This window comes from Aricia agestis, chromosome 15 (genome assembly GCF_905147365.1).
Source record: "Aricia agestis chromosome 15, ilAriAges1.1, whole genome shotgun sequence".
Taxonomy (NCBI): domain Eukaryota; kingdom Metazoa; phylum Arthropoda; class Insecta; order Lepidoptera; family Lycaenidae; genus Aricia; species Aricia agestis.
In genome coordinates this window covers 9,684,458-9,705,712 of record NC_056420.1, presented here as the reverse complement: position 1 = coordinate 9,705,712, position 21,255 = coordinate 9,684,458, and the positions used below count along the sequence as shown (strand labels likewise).

General features: G+C 34.5%; 1 protein-coding gene across 1 annotated transcript; it reads right to left on the bottom strand.

Moving 5' to 3' along the window:
• Positions 1–3,065: 3,065 nt before the first annotated feature.
• LOC121734387 (probable phosphomevalonate kinase) lies at positions 3,066–4,683 on the bottom strand. The gene is made up of 3 exons (XM_042124982.1): positions 4,546–4,683; positions 4,243–4,439; positions 3,066–4,058 (listed from the first exon to the last, which is right to left on the bottom strand). The coding sequence occupies exons 1-3, from the start codon at positions 4,623–4,625 to the stop codon at positions 3,769–3,771; spliced, it is 567 nt and encodes a 188-aa protein (XP_041980916.1). The 5' UTR covers positions 4,626–4,683; the 3' UTR covers positions 3,066–3,768.
• Positions 4,684–21,255: the final 16,572 nt, after the last annotated feature.

Sequence of the window (21,255 nt, the reverse complement as noted above, 5' to 3'; positions counted from 1 at the left end):
TATTTTTCTACAATATTTTTTTTGTTTTAAAAATTATCAGTCTTGGTCTACCAGTGTCATTGAATAATTTTAAATATCTATAAATTATTGATAGAAAGTGTAGAAAGTAGAGATGCGCCGATCATGACTTTGGTCGACTAGCCGATTAGTCGGTTGCAAAGAAGCCGACTAATAGGCCGACTAGTCGGCCAAGCCGATCATGGTTTCGGAAGTTTCGGTAACGCCGATTCGCGGGTAAGTCACACACGCCGCCTGCGAAGTTATCGGATATATCGTGGTATGTTTACTTCGCGTATGTTATTTTTAGGGTTCCGTAGCCAAATGGCAAAAAACGGAACCCTTATAGATCCCCGTCATGTCTGTCTGTCTGTCTGTCCGTCCGTATGTCACAGCCACTTTTCTCCGAAACTATAAGAGCTATACTATTGAAACTTGGTAAGTAGATGTAGTCTGTGAACCGCATTAAGATTTTGATACAAAAATGGAAAAAATATTAAAAATTTTAGGGGTCCCCATAGGTACAACTGAAACAAAAAATTTTTTTTTCATCTAAGCTATGCGTGTGGGGTATCTGTGGATAGGTTTTAAAAAATCATATTGAGGTTTTTTATATCATTTTTTTCTAACCCTGAATAGTTTGCGAGAGAGACTCTTCCAAAGTGGTAAAATGTGTGTCCCCCCCTCTAATTTCTAAAGTATTGATAAGTCTAAAAAATATATGATGTACGTTACTATAAAAACTACCAACGAAAATTGGTTTGAACGAGATCTAAAGTGGGAGAGCCATGCTTCGGTACGAATGGGCCGGCTCGACCGGAGAAATACCACGTCCTCACAGAAAATCGGCGTAAAACAGCGCTTCCGCTGTGTTTCGCCGAGTGAGTGAGTTTACCGGAGGCCCAATCCCCTACCCTTTCCCCTTCCCTACCCTCCCCTATTTCCTTCCGTACCCTCCCCTATTCCCTTCCGTACCCTCCCCTATTCCCTTCCCTACCCTCCCCTATTACACCTTAAAAGGCCGGCAACGCATCTGCAGCTCTTCTGATGCTGCGAGTGTCCATGGGCTACGGAAGTTGCTTTCCATCAGGTGACCCGTTTGCTCGTTTGCCCCCTTATTTCATTTTAAAAAATCTAGTGAGTAGTTTTTTACATGTCATACATGGTAAACCTTAAATTAACTTTAATTAAATCAACTGAAACATAAAAATAAATCAAAAACCTTTAAATTTCATAAAAATAAACCTTATGGTTGCTGCGGAACCCTTCATAGGCGAGTCCAACTCGCACTTGGCCGGTTTTTTTATGTTACAGGTGATGGTTTTCAGGAAATATTTCCTATACCATCGAAGAAATTGATTCATAGGCAGTTGACAGACCTGTCATTTGGTCGAGTAATGTCAATTAATGTTAGTCGAGATCTGTTAGCTGGGTTCGACATAATAACTCAACCAAATTGCGTAGGCCCTCCATCTGCCTATGAATATACTTCTCTGATAGTACATGTAATCTTGATTTAATAATACATACTTACCTAATTTGTTGTTATCACAATATATTTAAAAATTTTGCCGACTATTCGCCGACTACGAAAGTAGCCGGATAGTCGGCTTTGCCGACTAGTCGGCACATCTCAAGTAGAAAGATAAAAGTGTAGGTAGTATAAATGATAGTCATTAGTCAGTATAGTTCTTGCAATCTACGAGTGCGCGGCGTTTTGATTGTTTTTAACGCGGGTATGCGTTACGACTTACGCCAGTAGGTATTATACCTAGTACTCTGTGGTATGCGTTTGACATTGCTGACGTAATCATGCGGAACCTCGGCCGCGTAACTTCGGCATGGCGTGTTTAGAGTTTAGATACTTAAATGTTATAAAATGTTATTCTCTTCATCCACTCACTTCTTTAGTTATTTTCTTTCTTACATAACCCTCATTACTCATTACTTCGATGTTCGACGTAAAGACTGCCGTTCGAGTTTTTTTGGAAAGATTGTACATTGTGACATTTGCGATAACTATCCAAATTGGAAAAACAAACTGCGTTTTATTATAAATCCTTTATTATAAATAACCGCTTTTATAAAATATATTACCTACATCCAAAAATGCTACCACAAGACACAACTGAAATTAACATGAAACATTTTCAGTTCGATAACCAGAGCCCCTAGCCAAAACATTTTTTTATCACTTCTTTATAGAAACGCCGATCAAAATTATCATCAAAAAAGTCGAACGTCAACTTCTTCTTCTTCTTTTAAAAATGGCCGCCTCGGTGAGTTGCCAATGTCAGAGTGGCTTAAAGGACCATAATATTATCGAACGCTTATGTCAATTCTATACATTTTGATCGGCGATTCTATAAAGAAGCGATAAGGAAAACGTCTTGGCTAAAGGGCCAGTATATTAGGAGTATAAAAAACGCTATAACCATTATAGTACGGGAGTCCTAGACCATTTTTTTTTTATTAGTATCAAGCATATTTTTTTGTGATTTTGATAAGACGATTTCATACTTTGAATTGATGGTCCTAAAATATGGACTGTTTGTTACTCTTAAATTATAGGACTATTAATCTATCAATATACAAAAAATCAGCTCTTTTGGCTTCCGTTATAAGGGTTCTGTAATCAGCCCCGGATCTTCAATTTTTTTCAGGCGGGGCAAAAACTAAAAAATGTCACCCCCACGGGCTTTCCTTAGGGGGGGGGGGGGTCCCTTAACGTAAAAAAGTGGACAAGATGGATAGTAAAGTGGGGGGTCCAGTAATTGCTGTACTTGTGCTATTATAATATATTTTATTACGTGGTCAATGAGTTGTCCATTGGTCCGTGAAGTATGAATTTGGCCGCCACCTGAATTTGCCGCCCGGGGCACAGGCCCCGGCTTGCCGCCCCCCCCCCCTAGATCCGAGGCTGTCTGTAATCAACTAAACTTTGTTGACTAGGAGGGGTTGACGGCCTCTACTTTTTTTCAATTCACAGATTATTCAGAAATCAAGCTTAATAGGCATGTTCTACGTGGAAAATTAAGATGGTTTTGTTTAGAGTAGAACCTTCTAAAGTGTAATTTGAGGGAGATACAACAGTTTTTTAAATGACACGGCTGCCGTGTCATCCGCAACTGAATCGGTTAATCAAATTATCCTTATAACCTCTAATAACATAATGTCTGAGAGTCTAATTTGTAGAAAAATCTACTAATACTATGCTTTAATTTTTCCATTTTCTTAGCCACCTTATCACTGAATAAATATATTTTTAATAACTATATTATAATATCATGTACTCCATTTTGTGCTTACCTGCAGCATTAAAACAATACCCTTAATACCTACTTAAATAACCTAACCAGAGACCATTCAAATACCATTATAACACCTATATTGATGGAAGATTACAAAAAAATAATCTATATCATCCATTATAAAAATTGCTAGCCTCAATTCTTCTTATAAATTCTAATTTGTATTAGTATTGTGCGATAATACATAACAATCAGCCTTATAATTTATTCAGTTTCCTGACTCATTATTTAGTCATTTCCTATTATAGCTATGGTACAATGGAATGTAAGATATTCTTGTGTAGAAAATTCCTACCACCATAATATTAGTTCACCAAAGTCACCTCAGCATGCTTAGCATAAATAATAATAATAAGGTTTTTTCTATAACAGAATAGATAAAGTGACAGATAAGCAAAGGATGAATGTCATTTTGTCCCAAAAATCTATCAGCTTTCCTATTCCTTTACATTTTGACTGGTCATGCTAACCCAGCTGGCATTAAAGATAAAACGCTAGCCAATTGTTTCTGGAGTGGCTCCCTGTCTTTTCCATTGTCGATGACTAAGTCCCACTGAGTGTAGTCATCCAAGTCACACTCCGATGTAACATTATCTACACTATCTTGAAACACAAACCCTCTCTCTTTTCTTGTCTCCTCATCAGCTGTCAGTCTTATTATCCGTATAATGTCCCCATATGTCTCTTTAAACCATTTCACGTCAGTTTTTCGCCTGATATCACTGACAATCCAAATTGGTTTTAGAGTGGCTGTAAAAAACAATAAATGCATAATATTCTACATCTTACGTTACAATATTTCATTAAGCCCTAAAACATATAGTATAATCACAATGATCATAAAAAGAGAAGAAAAACTCGTAGATGCTTTTATGGGTTCCGTACCCAAAAATGGGACCCTATTACTAATTATATTTAGTATCCTAAGTCTTACCATTTTCACAGGCAGCTCGGCAAAAGTAGCCATAATCTTTTTGTCTAATTTCATCACTCCATTTGATCATTTCCAGCCTGTAAGTCTCTTTGTAAGCACTGTCACTTAATAAATCCTTTAAATCCAAATTTTTCTCCTTGGCCCAATGACTCTTTATTGGTTTTGATATTGTAACAATTTCGCATTTATCGCCAATCCTGTAAATCGTTGAGAAATAAAGTTTTTTTTAATTTGATATGAGTACTGCACGAATTGTTCTACATGGAGATTTGAGTTATTCAAGTTTTAATTTAAAAATCTTACAAGTTTTTTAGTTGATCAGTGAGATAATCTTTGCCACATTTTCTTTTCCCACTTAACAGTAATATTACTTTAGGATTCATGATTTTTCTGCTTTTTTTTTTCTTTGGGTTTTAAAATATTCAATTTTATTTATTTGAATACAAAATAAAAATATAAATATGCTTGTAAAAATTGTTGTGGATGATCGGAAAATATAAGCACAGATTACTAGTATATATTTCTTCTTCTTCTTTTAAAAATGGCCGCCTCGGTGAGTTGCCAATGTCAGAGTGTAGTATATAAAAGTCACTTGACAGTGACAAATCAGTCTTGACATTCGTTCTTTTTTATTATATAAATTTTGAGCAAATCGACGGGTGCAAAGTAAAAAAAGTCATCTGCAATTTTGAGTTTTTCGTTTTTTTGTAGAAACTAGCTTAAAATATCATGTTCTACAACATACCAAAAACAAAAATTCAAATATCACCTTATTTTTGGTACTTTTGTCACGTAAAAGAAGACATCTACTCTTGTTTTGTGAAATTGCACGATGTAGATGCGGATAACTACCGCTGGTCGTCTATACGCGGGACGCGCGGGGGTCATGTTATGCGGCATAAGCGGCTATCTGCCATATAGCTTTTTCTACGTTGCGATTGTGATTTAGATGTCTCAATTTACTTTTGCAAATTAGTATTGTTTATTATGTTTATGAGTACCTATTTATGTTAATTCTTATTGTTAGCTATATTAATTGACTTCTAATTTGTTACTGTTATTTTTTACTGTTTTTTCATGTTCAGAAAGTCCAAAACGACTTTTTAAAGAAGTTGAAAGTTTCCAGAACATAAGTGATAGATTTATCGAGCAAAATACTGTGTTGCCCGATGAAATTATTGAACATCTTATAGAAAACCTTGATGTGTCACCGATGAAGACAAATGAATATAAGTTAACTTTGTAAGATAAGTCCCCATGATCTGAATACTCTAGGCCAGTCACACCAGTTCACTCTCAGTCTGAAATATAAAATGATTTTGAAAATTTGTCGATCTCAGCAAATTAACAAATACGCCAACACCCTCAGAATACAGTTCATCACTTCAAGTCCGCCGCGTCCATTATCAGTATTAGATCAAAATATTATATATTCTTTTTTATTAAACAGATACTTTGATCTCATATAATCTATGACCTGCTTGAGTTTATTAACTCAAGCAGGCCATCGAGTATATTGTCCCTCTCAAACTTTAAATCTTCTATAGACAACACCATTGATGCTTCTTCGGCAGTGGAGGCATCAAGTGAATGTTCTACGCCTTCCTCGTTAAACGGTAGAAAAAGACGTCAGTTAAATATTGATCTAAAGAAAAGGCGATTGAGAAATAAAGACACGTGTATTGATACGAGACGTAAATTACGACAAAATTTAGGTAAACAATTACATCAGTCCAGAAATGGTAAATTGCAACCTGCGTAACATCATATCCCGGCATTTGCAAGTTCTCGCGAAGTTTTTCTATTAACTTATCTTTGACCGGTTTTGGGATCTCTGTGATCACGAGAAGCAATTGAGAAATCGTTGAAATAAAATTTCATTTTGTGTTCTGAAAAATCGTATGCACCCCTCCGATGGTGTAAAACGTCCGGCGATGCTTATGATGTTATAATGAACCCATCATGCTTACAAGTGCCAAGTACAAAGACTTAATAAGCCTCTGCCTAATAATTTACAACATAGTTCCTGTACTGATAATGATACTGAATAATTTTTAAATTAGTTTAAAATAATTAAAGTATTGACACAGAATTTCATTTTTGTTGTGAGAAAATACGATTTTTACGAAAGTAAATGAATAATTCCTAAGTATATCCATACTAATATTATAAATGGGAAAGTATGTTTATTTATTTATTTGTTTGTTTGTCCTTCCTTCACGCTCTAACGAAGAAACAAATCGTATTGTTTTTTGGCATAAACTTAATTGAAAGGATGAAAAGTAACATAGGCTACTTTTGGTCTTGGAAAAACATCATGTTTCTAAGGGAGCTTACGGGAATATTTGCAATTTACGCGATTTTCAAATTCCACGCGAGCGAAGCCGCGAGCAAAAGCTAGTATTTCATATTTTAACTTCCTTCTAAATCGTGTACCTTGCACCGAATCGACAACGTAGAAAAAGATATCTACGCAATTATGTTCTGAACTTGGTGTGTTTAAGATGTAAAACGTTTAACTACATATTTTAATAATATAACTTACTTTTAATAATAATATAAAGTGTTACACTTTACGTAGTTACTGATAATCGTACTAGTAATCGGTAAAAATACTTAATAAATATAATTTTTAATTCCCACGTAGAAACGACCAAGTGGTAGTTAACTCAGTTGTCATATTTTCAAGCGCAATGTAGATGCAGACAACTACAATATCTCGTAAATTAAACATAATTAGAAGAAATTAAATATACATGTGGATTAATTAATAAATAATGAAACAATGATGAAAATTTCAATAAATTTGATCGGAAATTGACAAAATGGGAGCATTTTTTCCTATTATGCGCTCTCCTGAAAAGTTGCTGTTTTGTAGATGACTCTTTTTACTTTGCACCCGTCGAAATGTAAATAAAAGGCTAAGTTATCTACGATATCAGATTTCAGACCAATATCACAGTATAGCAATATATATTGCTATACTGTGCTAATATAATGACTATTAATTGTATACAGCTCGACAAGGCTTTAAATGAACGTGGCGAAAAAAAAAAACACTGCCATCATACAAAAACGTTATTTTTGACATGTTTTTGACAGTTCTCCTTTATCAGCAGCACCCCGTCCATTTAAAGTTTTGAGCATTTTAAATTAAAATAATGTGTTCATTTAAAAAAAGAAAATATCTAGTTAATCATTAACTGTCAGGGTCTTTGACTGTACAAAAGATTAACATTGAAAATTCAGCATTAAAAATATAGCGCCATCTTGTGAGATCTCACCGAAATGCCTTTCACAGTGCTCGCACTACAAGGTCTACGAAACTCTTGTAACTTATTAAAACCATGATGGTAGTGTTTGATAAACTAGTACGATAGATGTCGCTAGTAATATTATGAAGTGTTTTTCACCGACTTAAAAAGGAGGATGTTCATTTTTTCGGAATAAGAATAGGTGTCATGATTGCGGGTTTTGTAATCCAGTTAGGATTATAACAATTTTAAAAGGGTTGGATATAAAAAAAAAAAGATTAAAAATTAATGTTCTAGAGACGCACACTTGAAATGCCCTGACTCTTGACTCCTGAGTTATAAAAAAGTGATTGTCGGTACAGATTATACAGCTCTTCTTTTTTTATTTACGGCAAACCATCGCTTTTTGCGACATTCTACCAGTGTCAAACTCGACAAGGCTTTAAATGAACGTGGCGAAAAAAGGAACTAACGCTGCCATCATACAAAAACGTCATTTTTGACAGTTCTCCTTTACCAGCAGCGCTCCCGGCTCCCGCCCACGTATCATGTACCACGTATTCATTTAAAGCCTTGTCGCACTTTAATATTCTGATTCCTGATTAGGTATAAATTATATTGACGATAGTCGATATCTATGCTGCATTCTTCAAAATGTACTATTTACTTATTTTTTAATTATTATAACAGGCTGTGAATTAAATCACCTGAAGCAGAAAGATAATTATTAATTATTATTATCTCTAAACAGAGAATCCACTATAAATAAAATCGTGCCGACACAAAAAGTGGCGTTATTCGAATGCTGGACGATAATTTAAATGTAGTCAACAACTACTTTTAACTTACAACCTTAATTGACTAAAAAGGTTTATCAATATTCGACGAACGAAAAACCCTAAATTATAGAAGGTATCAATTAAATTTGAACCATAACACTCGAGCGGTCCCTATAATTTCGATTGACATGTCGTAAAAACCTGTTTCCTTTCGACATAGTATCAAAGTTCGAACTTCGAAGCACGATGCACGCTCACGACTTTCCGAACAACCGGACATGACATTCCACGTTTCGTTGTAGATTAGAACGAGACGGGTAGCGAGACCTCCGCCGAAAAAACGAGACAAGAGACCGCGAAACAGTCCACGTGGACTGCTTAATATCAACACGGGAGCGACGACCAATAGAAAACGGTACCACTAATGTATTTCTCACCTCCGCACTCACACCCGTGTCGCCGGATACTTCCACATCGGGCGACCGATTCTCAGCTCTATCCCTTGTAAATAGAGTCTCAAATGCGAGTCGGGGAAGAGCGCGGTCGTTTTCGAAATGACTTACAATGACCTGTCAGAGTCATTTTCGCTCGTATGACATATGAATAAGGCAGATTGTTCCTCGGAAAGTGTTCTGCGGCTCCTTAATTTAAAACGATTCCAAAGAACATGGGCGCAAGTTGGTGAAGGTTGGAGGAGGCCGCGGTGCAAACTGCACGGTGTCGTCACAACTGTGCACCTCCCCCCTCTACCCCATCAGTTCCCCCCTCGGCCTTCCGTTTGCACTAACTTTACTGCCTTACTTTATATTTGTATGCTCAGTGCTCGATGCTGTACCGACTTCGCTTTTATAAAATCACATTCATTTATAACGGAAACTCCTCTTGGATATTTTATGAAAAGTGATGCATCATTTTTCATAGTCGTTACTAGTACCTACCTATTGCGTAATTTTAATTAAAATTCTAAACATTTTTCCTTGGATTCTGCTGCTGTAAATTCCACCTACATCCTAAAACATGTTAAGAATAATTTAAAGAATAATTGTAAAAACAAACTACCTACTTACCTAACCTTAGGTTGGGTTGCACCAACTAAATTTAACTATAACTGTAACTATAACTATAACTACAATGCAAAATGTCAAATCTTTGGTTAAAGTTAAATATGGCGTCCAAGGAACCTCCGCTCATACGTACTTATATCTGAAAATTTACTATGTTTTACAGTGTTATATTTATTTTTTCCTGTCGATTTTTACGGATAATTCAATTTTTTATACCCTCAATCCCGTTACCTGTAGCTTCAATAAAAAAATAAACGCAACAGACATCTGTGAATTTCTCCGGTTAAAGTTAAGGTTAAAGTTAAAGCTAAAGAACGCCATATTTAACTATAACCATAACTTTAACTTTAACCACGCCTCTGGTGCAACCCAACCTTAGGGTCAGATAGCAAGACAGGCTACTATAGGGTTAAGTTCCTAATCGCTTCTTTGTTACATAGTAAATAGTTTATTACTTATCCATAGGTGCTTAATACTATAAAAACAAAAGTGTGTGTGTCTATCTGTCTGGAAAGATACTTTTCATCCCGGAAAAATGTTCGGTCCCCGCGCGATAAAGCAATTTTGGCGAACGGAGTTGCGGGGCGTTATCTAGTCTAGTTGTTAATTTTAACTACATAAGTTACATTGAAATAAAAGTAATGAATAATGATAAGTTACGATATTTTTGCCACTTTTCAAAAAACGTCACACGGAATAACTTATTTTTTTTTCTAAATTTTTACATACCTAACTTAACTAATTACGAAAATTTTATTTTACTTTAAAACATCACAAAGTGTGATAAATCACTTACATTGTCTGTTTAATTTGTGTTTAATTATGTATCAGATTAAATATTAAAATTTAAAAACATGTTAAACAGTATCCAGAACCACCTAAATTCTAGAACTAACGACATTAGAATTCGAATAAAAAGGTCATGATTCATGAACATTGAAACGCGTCAAATAGAATTTTCTAGACATTTTTTTCGACACTTTATAAATATTTCAACTATAACGCCATATAAGTATTGCCTAAACAATAAAATATAATTGAATGAAAACGGAATAACATAGCGTAAGACGTAACTAATAACAGAGACCTTTAAAAGTATGCTTTCTAAAAAGTTTTTTGTTATTATAGATATATTTGATTCAATGAAAGGGATCGTTTGTAGAACCGGAAATATTAGGGTGATTGTAGGGCTATGTGTACTCAGACGCGAAGCAAAAAAAAGTTCGTCAATACAATTTTTTTAGCATAAGGCCGGAATATAAAACAGAAACGTCCAAGTTTAGTAGGTATGTTATGATTTATGACAAACCAGCTATCTAGAACAATATTACTATGGCACATCTTATACTCTTAGTAATGACTAAAAAAAAAACTATGAATGCTATTAAAAATCTCTATCAGTAAAAATTTTCAAAAACATTGGTTAAACAATCTCTGATTAAAAAGAATCTACTACAATATCCAACTCCTACAAACATGGACTTTTACAAGTTTAAATATATAATAATTATTAACTACATATTTGAATAGTAATAAAAAAAATATAAAAAATGACAACCCTAATCACCCTGTGGTTACGCGAGACTAGGGTTGGTACTTGGTGAAGGGGAGTTATTGCAGGTAGCGCGTAGTTCGAGAGGCATTACTGTACAAAAACACCTCAATTAATGACTATTGTTACGAAAAACATTTTTAATAACATACCTACCCTACATCGAAATAATATTATATTATACGATGTAGAGGTAGTGAACTGTGAATTGGTATTTGGTACCGTTCGTAGTAAACTTTTAGTAACATTTAGTTACAAATTAATATAAAAATAATTTTGCAATAATTGTTATTTGTACTAAAAATAATTATTTCAAGTCTTTATCCCATAGAAAATTTATTACATCAAAATGTGAATTTAGTCAGAACTGAAATATTCGTACAGTAAATAGTTTAAGAAATAGTAGAGCTAACCCTAATTAAAAATGCGCTAAGCACGTTAGGTAGAGACTCTGTTGCTCTGTTTGTAATTGAATTATTTCACAAAATATACAATACGGTACCAAAATATTATGTTTTTTTTAGATCCATGACTACACCAGAATATTATGCCATTTTATATTGGGTGCAGAAAACATCAAACTTTTTAAGAATACACCCATAACCAACATAAATAAAATCTTTCAACGACCTTAACGAAATTCCCGTTGGTATTAATAAAAACGATAATATTTCGAGTCGACAGTAATGATTTGACGGTAAGTTTAAATGAGAAAAATCTGCAAAAGTTCCCTAAGGGTTGTTAGGGATTTAGGGTCGATGCAGACTACAGAGGGGTGCATCATAAAGCCGGTATCGCACTCTAATTGCTGAGATACGGATTACAATTAACTACAGGGTGTTCTGTTTTAACGGGGATATTGACATAATGATTCTACAGGCTGCTACTATTTTATCACGTTTGACTGTTTTATTGTAGGGTGTTGGGTACTTATTCAGCTAGCTTAGATAAATAATGACTGACCTATAGTTACGTTATTATTAATAGAAATATTATGTATGTTATCATATCGAGGAATAAATAAAATATAGGTAAAGCCGAGATTAGAGGGTGTCATTTTATTCTACAGGTTGCTTCTATTTTTGTGTTCATAGATTTTTTATTCCGTTAAGGCTAGATTTTCTGTTATCTTTGTAAAAAATTAAAGATTAATCAAAATAAATAAGGAGGTAGAGTCGTCAGTACGAACGCACTTAAAGAAAATTAATGATTTCTAAACTTTAATATACTTAATTGACATTTACATAAATAAACTCCATACCTAATATTATATTTTCTGTAAAGACCGACTTCATTAAATTAGGTTATTATAGTTATTATAATTTAGTATATAACATAAGTTATTATTAAATTATATTATGTCTAAGTGCGGCCTAAAGTCATAAGTCATAACCTCCTTTATCATCTATAGACTCTATCTTATTTACTTTCAATATTTTTATGGAAATTAATACTCACTATAAAATACGATATTCACCGAGTAATTTCATTTTATTATCATTATAATTACACAATATTCGAATGCAAATTTTTGAAATATTAACCATAATTGCGATTTGAGCCTTAGAATACGATAAAATGGCGTCATTAAAGACTTGAATACAAATGCTATAATTACTTTACGCTGTTTATGTTGTAGTCAAATTACGTAAAAATAAATACATAATATTTAAATTGGTTAACTTGGGTTCTTTGTAGCTTTTTTGTAAGATCTAGTTTGGTAGAAAAAACTTTTGTTTTGAGTTTTATAATTTATAGTAATTGGTTATAACTTGTAAACTACCATGAAATTACCTTTATAAGGCATATTATACTATCAAACGTTAGTACATACTTAAATAGTCACTTATTAGTTATTACAATAGTAAGATAAGTTACAATATAACTCACTATAATGAAAGAATGACCGCCCCACCTCATGAGTTGTTTTACATGAAAAAAACATGAATGACAATAAATGTATGGTCATGCACTGAAGATAACGCTATCAATACCCATCCGTCACATGCCGGGGGACCTGGGGGCCACGAGGGGCCGTGAGGGGCCGCCAGAGGCCGCGGGGGGCCGCGTTATTCAACACAAACAAAAAGGGAATAAATGCTGGAATAAAATACTTTTAATTTCCCCGGGCGCCGCTAATCGCGCGGCGAGGGCCAAATCGCCCTTTTTATTTTAGTACGCGAACGCAAATCCGCCGGGAAAACGAATAGTAGCCAGTAGGGTTGCCGAGTGTATATTAATTTAATATTATCTTATATTGTGTATAATCAGCAAAACATGAAGGTAATTGGAAGTAAATCCTTGTGTTATCAATAATGTTTTAGATTATTTTATCCAGCTTTTCTGTGGAAACAGCTACAATTTTATAATTATAGTATGAATGGATATCTACTTCTTAGTTCTAACTGTTATGAAATTGTCTATCTGGTTTATTTTCACGCCTATACTGCTGACACGAATTTGATAAAATATGACAAGAAATCAAGATTTAAGAAGATAATAATTTAAGTCCCTGAGAGGATAATTTTATCCTGCAATGATATACGGTTCCCGTACTGTATAAGTACATGTATATTAGGCCACGCCCAAAATGACCGCTGCGCAGCGACCTAATTGTAAAGTTTCAGTGGAATCTTTTTAAGAAGTTAATCAATTAACTCAACATAATAGAATTTAGAGCAAATAAAAAATGTCGCCAACCCTAGCCGGAGGGTCACGCAGAGCGGAGACACGGACGCGGGGACGCCACGCGCTCGGAATTAGCGTCCCCCGCACTTGACCCGAGGTGTTGTACCCGCAAAAAATGAGGGACCCCCGCGCCCCGCGTCAACCCCCCCCCCCCCCCCGCATCCCGCCGCCCGGGATTGTGTTTTTAATTTATTACAATTGTTTTGATACAGGTTGAGCATTTAATAGCCGTCGTTACCTAGGCTTGATTTAATCTATATAGTACGGGAGCCCTAGAACAATTTTTTTTATTACTATCAAGCTAATTTTTTGTGAGTAGCTTCATTTGGGTAAGACCAAATCATGAAAATGGTAGCTAACAGAAATAGAAAGGATTTTATACTTTAAAGTTTGACTTGATGGTCCTAAAATATGGATTGTTCTATTTGTAGGAAAATGTTACTCATGTATTAAATAACTATTAACCTATCAATATACAAAAAATCAGCTTGCGTTTTAGGGTTCAGTAGTCAACCAAGTTTTGTTGATTACAGAACCTTATAACGGAACCCTAACGAGCAGATATTTTGTATATTGATAGATTAATAGTTACATAATTTAAGAGTAACATTGTCCTACAAATAAAAAAGTCCATATTTTAGGACCATCAATTCAAAGTATGAAATCCTTTCTATCTCTGTTAGCTACCACTTTCGAGATTTTTCGCAAATAAAAATGTTGTTTGTATTATCAAAATGAAGCTACTCACAAAAAATTAGCTTGATAGTAATAAAAAAAATGTTCTAGGGCTCCCGTACTAATATTGGTTGCTTAAAAAAATATTTTAAGCATCTGATGACAAAACCAAACATAACATAGCTCTACCATAAAAATAAGCTACTCTGTTTTATACTTATAAAAGTTCTATCAGCTAACTTTTTAAGTTCCAACTTTTGTAAGTAGAGAGTGTTATAATAGAGCTTATTGAATTTAGGTTATTTGCCGGTTATTTGACATGGTTACTCTCACACTGATAATATTTTTGAGAAAAATCAAAGGAAAATTTATTTGAAGTCTAATTGAGATCGAATATCGAATATCATCGAGTAATTCAAATTTTAATCCCATTTTAAAAGAACATTGACTGTGTAATGTGTATTTCTGGCAAAGGTGATAGGCGTAACAAATAAACACACTTTAACACTAATTTTGTCAACGTAAACACAATAAATAGATGTTAAACGGTATCAAAATAATTAGCTTAGGTGTCAAAACAATGAACAACATAAATTACGTTTAAAATTTGATAAAGTTCTGGCAATTTGACGAGAACAGGAGTTACAGTTTGCGAGTTTTATTGGTACAGTTCGTCCGTTATTTTGCCTGAGATTGGTCCTTATGGCTTTAACAATATGATTCTGGTGGAGGTAAAATAGGCGAGAACGGCGAGTAAATCACAAGCAGACGGTCGGAGGCAGTAACTCGAGACTTTGTTCGCTTATGACTCTGGCATAAAATGCTTGCGAGGATGGGGTTTATTCTGCAAGTGCTTAAAGTTTCACTGTACCAATATTTTAGTTCACCGCATTGTTTTGTTATGAATTAGGCGCTTTTCTGAAGGGGCCCAATGCTAGTTGAAAAGTTAAGAAAAGATAAGCTCAGTTAGTATGTAACATGCTTAATATTATCTTTCTACATAATCTTCTTTAATATTAAATTATTACTCAAGGGTCTGACTGACATAGTGATCTATCAACGCACAGCCCAAACCACTGGACGGATCGGGCTAAAATTTGGCATGCAGGTAGATGTTATGACGTAGGCGTTTGCTAAGAAAGAATTTTGATCAATTCTACATCCACAGAGGATGAAATTTTGTATAAAACTTTGTCCATTTTAAACCGATCGGGCTGAGACTTTGCAAGCTTAAAGCTACTATGACGTAGGCATACTCTAAGAAAGGAATTTGATAAATTTCACCCCTAAGGATATAAAATAGGGGATGAAGGTTTGTATAAATCTTCTTAGATTTTTGACTGATTGAACTGAAATTAAAGATTGGAGCTACTAATATGATGAAGACGTTCGCTTAAATAGGATTTTGATAAATTCAATATTGTAATAATAATGAAAAATTCAAATTAATAATAAATAATAATACTTACGCGAGCAAAGCCGCGGGCAAAAGCTAGTCAGCAAAAAGAAACGGTCTCAAAAATTTACTTCTCTAGTCTAGTCTAATTATTTGTGTCGATTTAATAGTCTAATCTATTTGTGTTTCTTAATTTTCTGATTCACTGACAACATTTTTTACAATTTAGGTCTAATCCTGATCGTAGGTTTTATTTACAAAACAGAAGAATCGTATGAATGTTTTCGTAGTATCTATTCCGTTGTCAGAGGAATCCATATTTATGACGCAATCAGCGCCCCTTGTCCCGGTTTTAATTCGATCCTGGGAAGGTTGAGCGCACCTGTGCTTCCCCGAAGTATTTAGCGCATTCCTTTACTCTGAGCATGGAATCCGATACGCAAAAAATGAGAACCATTGGTCGATAACTTTTGGGTGGTTTTCTGTAGCTTTTATACATTTTTAATGAGATTAATCTAAAGATCTCTTGAGAGTTGAGAGCATATTTTTTCTATATACGCGCATAATAACTAATTGGGAGTTAGTAGTAGTAAGTAGAGACTTTTAATTGACTTAGTAAAGTACATAGTAATAAATTAAAAAGTTGTTGTTACAGAGAAAACAACTTTTTTCAACGGTATACAGAAATGCCCTGTGAAAAGTTATTAAAATTAAAAAATAACTCTTATTTTTAACCGACTTAAAAAAAGGAGGTTATTAATTCGATGCTTATATGTATGTAATATTTGCAGAACTGCCCAGTTTTTGTGTATGTAAGTCTATTTCAGTGTCTGAACAAATGTGCCAAATTTCAAAAGTGTATGTATGTAAGTATGTATGTATGTTTTTTATGTTTGTGTTCGCATAGCTCCGAAACTACAAGTCCGATCTAAGTGATTCTTTTTTTGTTGTACTAGGTATTGTTCAACTTAGGGAATACTTCAAGTTTCATCAAAATCGGTTCAGTGGTTTTTGAGATAAGGCAATTTTAATTCTCAATTACGTACAATTTTGAAGTCGGTTTTATCTTTTTAAAATACTATAATTATATTGTAGTGAGACCAGTGACCTTAATAGTAATTGTTTTAAACGTATGTAAACACAGCTTACGTTAGTGTTTGCTGTTCGAGTAAATATTTGTTTTGCGAAGAACTTTTACATGTCGTTTACAGTTTACAAATCGTGTGCTGTTAGTCTTTTTTATTGCTCGCAAACATTACATGGACATTACCATTTATGATTTTTAAGCAATATAATATTTTGTATTAACTACAAAATACTAAAGAGTATGAAAATTGAAACTCTACATTTATAAATGAACGTCTACGGGTCAATTCAGACCGCAACGCGACGCGTAGATGCATTTTTTAAAGTATGGATTTGACAGATTTGCAAGACGTCTCACGCAATTAAAATCTGTCAATTCAGTACTTTAGAATTAATGCATCTTCGCATAGCGACTAGCGTTACGGTCTGAATTGACTCTAAGGGTTGATTCAGACCGCAACGCGACGCGTAGATGCATTTCTAAATTTGTATGGATTTGACAGATTTCAATTGCGTCAGACGTCTTGCGAATCTGTCAAATCCATACTAATTTAGAAATGCATCTACGCGTCTCGTTGCGGTCTTAATCAACCCTAAGAAGTTTTACTACCGACTGTTTCATATAGTAAAAATATTTGATTGAAGTTAATCAGCTGATTACTAACATGTATCTCTATCATCATAATATTGTGTCTCTATTTTTTAATGACTCATCTCGTATTCTTTACAAAAATGATAAGATAATCTATTGTTGGGCAATAGCCATTTCATAACGACATTTAAATGACCGTACGTGCGTCATACAAACGAACAGTCGCGGACGATCATGTACTATCTTATTTCACAGTCATAAGGTTGAAAATTAAACGTTATTGATTTATAAATTGAACAATCGAGAGGAGGGCGAGACAATAATGCGCCTGGCAATTGACAGTTGACACACTTGGACGCCACTACAATGTTATACCGAGTTACTACCGCGTACGTCCCGACAATGTTACACGCAACAATAGCTCTACTTCAATGCACTGCTATCACTAATATTTACTTATAACCTTTATACTGACGAGATAAAGACCACTTTCGTCTGCACTCCAAGGCAAGCTCTAAAGACGTAATAATATTACACTTACTATAAAAGTTTTCTGCGCTTATTATGGCCGCGAAATTTTTAAGGTAAGTAATTGTTAAGGATGACATTGGAATTATCTAAGCCAGAAATGGTAGACCGTAGAGGGTACATTTGGAGGCAGTATCCAATTTCACTTGTGCAATATTATTACAATGCAAATAATATGGCCAGTAGACTCAATGAAGTAGCAAAATAAGGAACTTCTTTTCAAAATCCACAGCCAAACATATAACCTCCTTTTTTGATATCGCTTAAGAATGTAGTGTCACGTCGTGCACTAAAGTTGTCTAAGGGGCGATTTCACCAAAGAAATGGAACGCGTTCAAAGCACTCTGAACCGGTTCAAAACGTATAAACGCGATTATAGCATCGAAATGCATTTCACCAGCATAAACTGAACGCGTTCACAGCAAATCCGAGTTTTATCTTTTGAACGCCCAAAGTCTGAAGTTTAACGTCATAAAACCCGTTCAAGCCCTGTCATGGCGGAACGAAAAACATAGACAAAAGAAATGTCAAGATGACAGTTTTGACACATGCGTTTGTTAGTTTATGTATTGTTTCTTGCTATTTTGTGGTTAAATTAACGTGAAAAGGCTTTAAAATGATGAAAACATGTAAAATAATCGCGTGACGTCACGTAAACTTAGATTTAATAATCACTCAAAAGAAGTTTGTGAAATCCAATCGAAACAAAACGAGATTTACGTCGCAGCAGGAACGCGTTCAATGGGAACTAAGTTTTATAAAACTAAGTTTTATGTGTGTTTGGTGAAATCCCACCTAAGTTGAGAGAGTTGGATTTTTAGAACATAGCTGAGTTACAGTCGGCTCTACTAGAGTAAGGGCCTGTTTCACCACTTCCTGATAAGGCTTATCCACCAATTAACTTGACAGATCTAGTATGGAGAATCTGTCAAAAAAGTTGTGAATAGCCTATTAGGCACTTTATCAGAAAGTGGTGAAACAGGCCCTTAATATTGTACAATGTAATACTGTGGCTCTTTTTTTATTAAATAAGAGCTTTTTTTATTAATTGCAAACGAGCAAACGGGTCACCTGATGGAAAGCAACTTCCGTCGCCCATGGACACTCGCAGCATCAGAAGAGCTGCAGGTGCGTTGCCGGCCTTTTAAGAGGGAATAGAGTAATAGGGGAGGGTAGGGATGGGATTGGGAAGGGAAGGGAATAGGGGAGTGTAGGGAAGGGAATATGGTAGGGGATTGGGCCTTCGGTAAACTCACTCACTCGGCCAAACACAGCGCAAGCGCTGTTTCACGTCGGTTTTCTGTGAGAACGTGGTATTTCTCCGGTCGAGCCGGCCCATTCGTGCCGAAGCATAGCTCTCCCACGTCTAAAGGCTCTACTGAGTTGTACTAGTGACGTTTTACTTTTTAAAATGGAATTCTCTAGTTTTAACGTTTAACAGAGCTTACACTAGTTGGTATTGAAAACTTTGCCTAATATTCGTTTTCTAATTTACTTAATGGTAAGTTTTTCGGAATCCTGAATTTTGAGCATTCAATAAGTTGCAAAGTATGGTTATCATAATATTATGAAAAGATTTAATAGTTAACAATTTTATAGAGACAAAAAAATAAGAACAAAGAAAAATACTATCATCACTCACGATTTTAAAATGTAAGTTAACATAGTCTAGTAATGTCACAGAATAGATAATACTAGTACAATAATGTTACGGCTTACAAACTCTATTATTACAAGGGAACAAGAACTGTACAATTCATTACACGGTGTGAAGAAACTAAATTATATACTACTAATGGGCAAGCGATAAAATAAAATATATTCTAATTGGGTGTAGTATTAGTATTCATAAAAATAATTAAGTCTAAAGTTCCGTGAGATGCGGCAGAGGCGAAGGTAATTAGTTATTAAGCTGTTACTACACCGCGGGGAGAGGTACGTGTGTAATCGACTTTAGTCACGACATACACGGAAGATTGTTATCAATGTATTATGTATCGATACGCCATAATATTTTATCGATAATGTTAATTTAAATTTTAAAAGTTTGATAGAGTAGCTTTTTGAAAATTAAATTCAAATTTAAAACTGCACAATCTTAAAAACCGGCCAAGTGCGAGTTGGACTCGCCCATGAAGGGCAGCAGCAATAAGGTTTATGAAATTAAAAGGTTTTTTATTTATTTTTCAGTTGATTTAATGAAAGTTAAATTAAGGTTTACCATTTATGACCAATTTTCGTTGGTAGTTTTTATAGTAACGTACATCATATATTTTTTTTTAGAATTATCATGCCCTTACTTTAGAAGTTATAGGGGGGGGGGGGGGATATATTTTACCACTTTGGAAGAGGCTCTCTCGCAAACTATTCAGGTTAGAAAGAAATTATATTAGAAACCTTAATATAATTTTAAAGACCTATCAATAGATCCCCATACGCATAGGCGAGATAAAAAAAATTTGTTTCAGTTGTACCTATGGGGATTGGGGACCCCTAAAATTTTTAATATTTTTTCCATTTTTGTATCAAAATCTTAATGCGGTTCACAGAGTAACATCTCCTTACCAAGTTTAAATAGCCACTCGGAGAAAAGTGGCTGCGTGACATATGGACGGACAGACAGACAGTCAGACATGACGAATCTATAAGGGTTCCGTTTTTGCTATTTGGCTACGGAACCCTAAAAAGAAGAAGCAAACACAAAGACGATAGTATTTTGTTTAATAATCTATATTAATTCTCATTCCTTTAGTAGTTCGTGGAGATGATTAATTAATACATAATATTATAATATAACTAGCTGTCCCAGCCAACGTTGTTTGGCCATATAAAGTATTTCGCTCATATTATTTTATTGAAGTGACTAAATAAGTATGTCACCATGGCAACGTCCATCGCTATCCCGTCGCACAAACAATGGTCGCCGTCAGTCTCGAGTTGTAATAATTTACTATTATTTATTCAACAAATATGCACTTATCAATATAAAAAGTACCCAGTAGCCGATTCTCAGACCCACTGAATATGCATATAAAATTTGGTTAAAATCAGTAAAGCCGTTTCGGAGGAGTACGCTATCTAACATTGTGACACGAGAATTTTATATATTAGACTAGCTGTCCCGGTGAACTTCGTGTCACTTTAAAACCTTCCCTGGACTTCTACCAATATTTTAAGACTAAAAATAAAAAAAATATAAAAAAAATATCCACAGCCGAACATAATATAACCTCCTCGTTTTTTGGAAGTCGGTTAAAAATTAGGCCAATCCGTTCAGCCGTTTTCGAGTTTTAGCGTTACAAACAGTTGAAAATACATTTTTATATAACATATAGATTTTTTTTTGTGTGTGAAGTTTTGCGGTTACTATAACCGCAAGACGATTCTCGCTCTCATGGT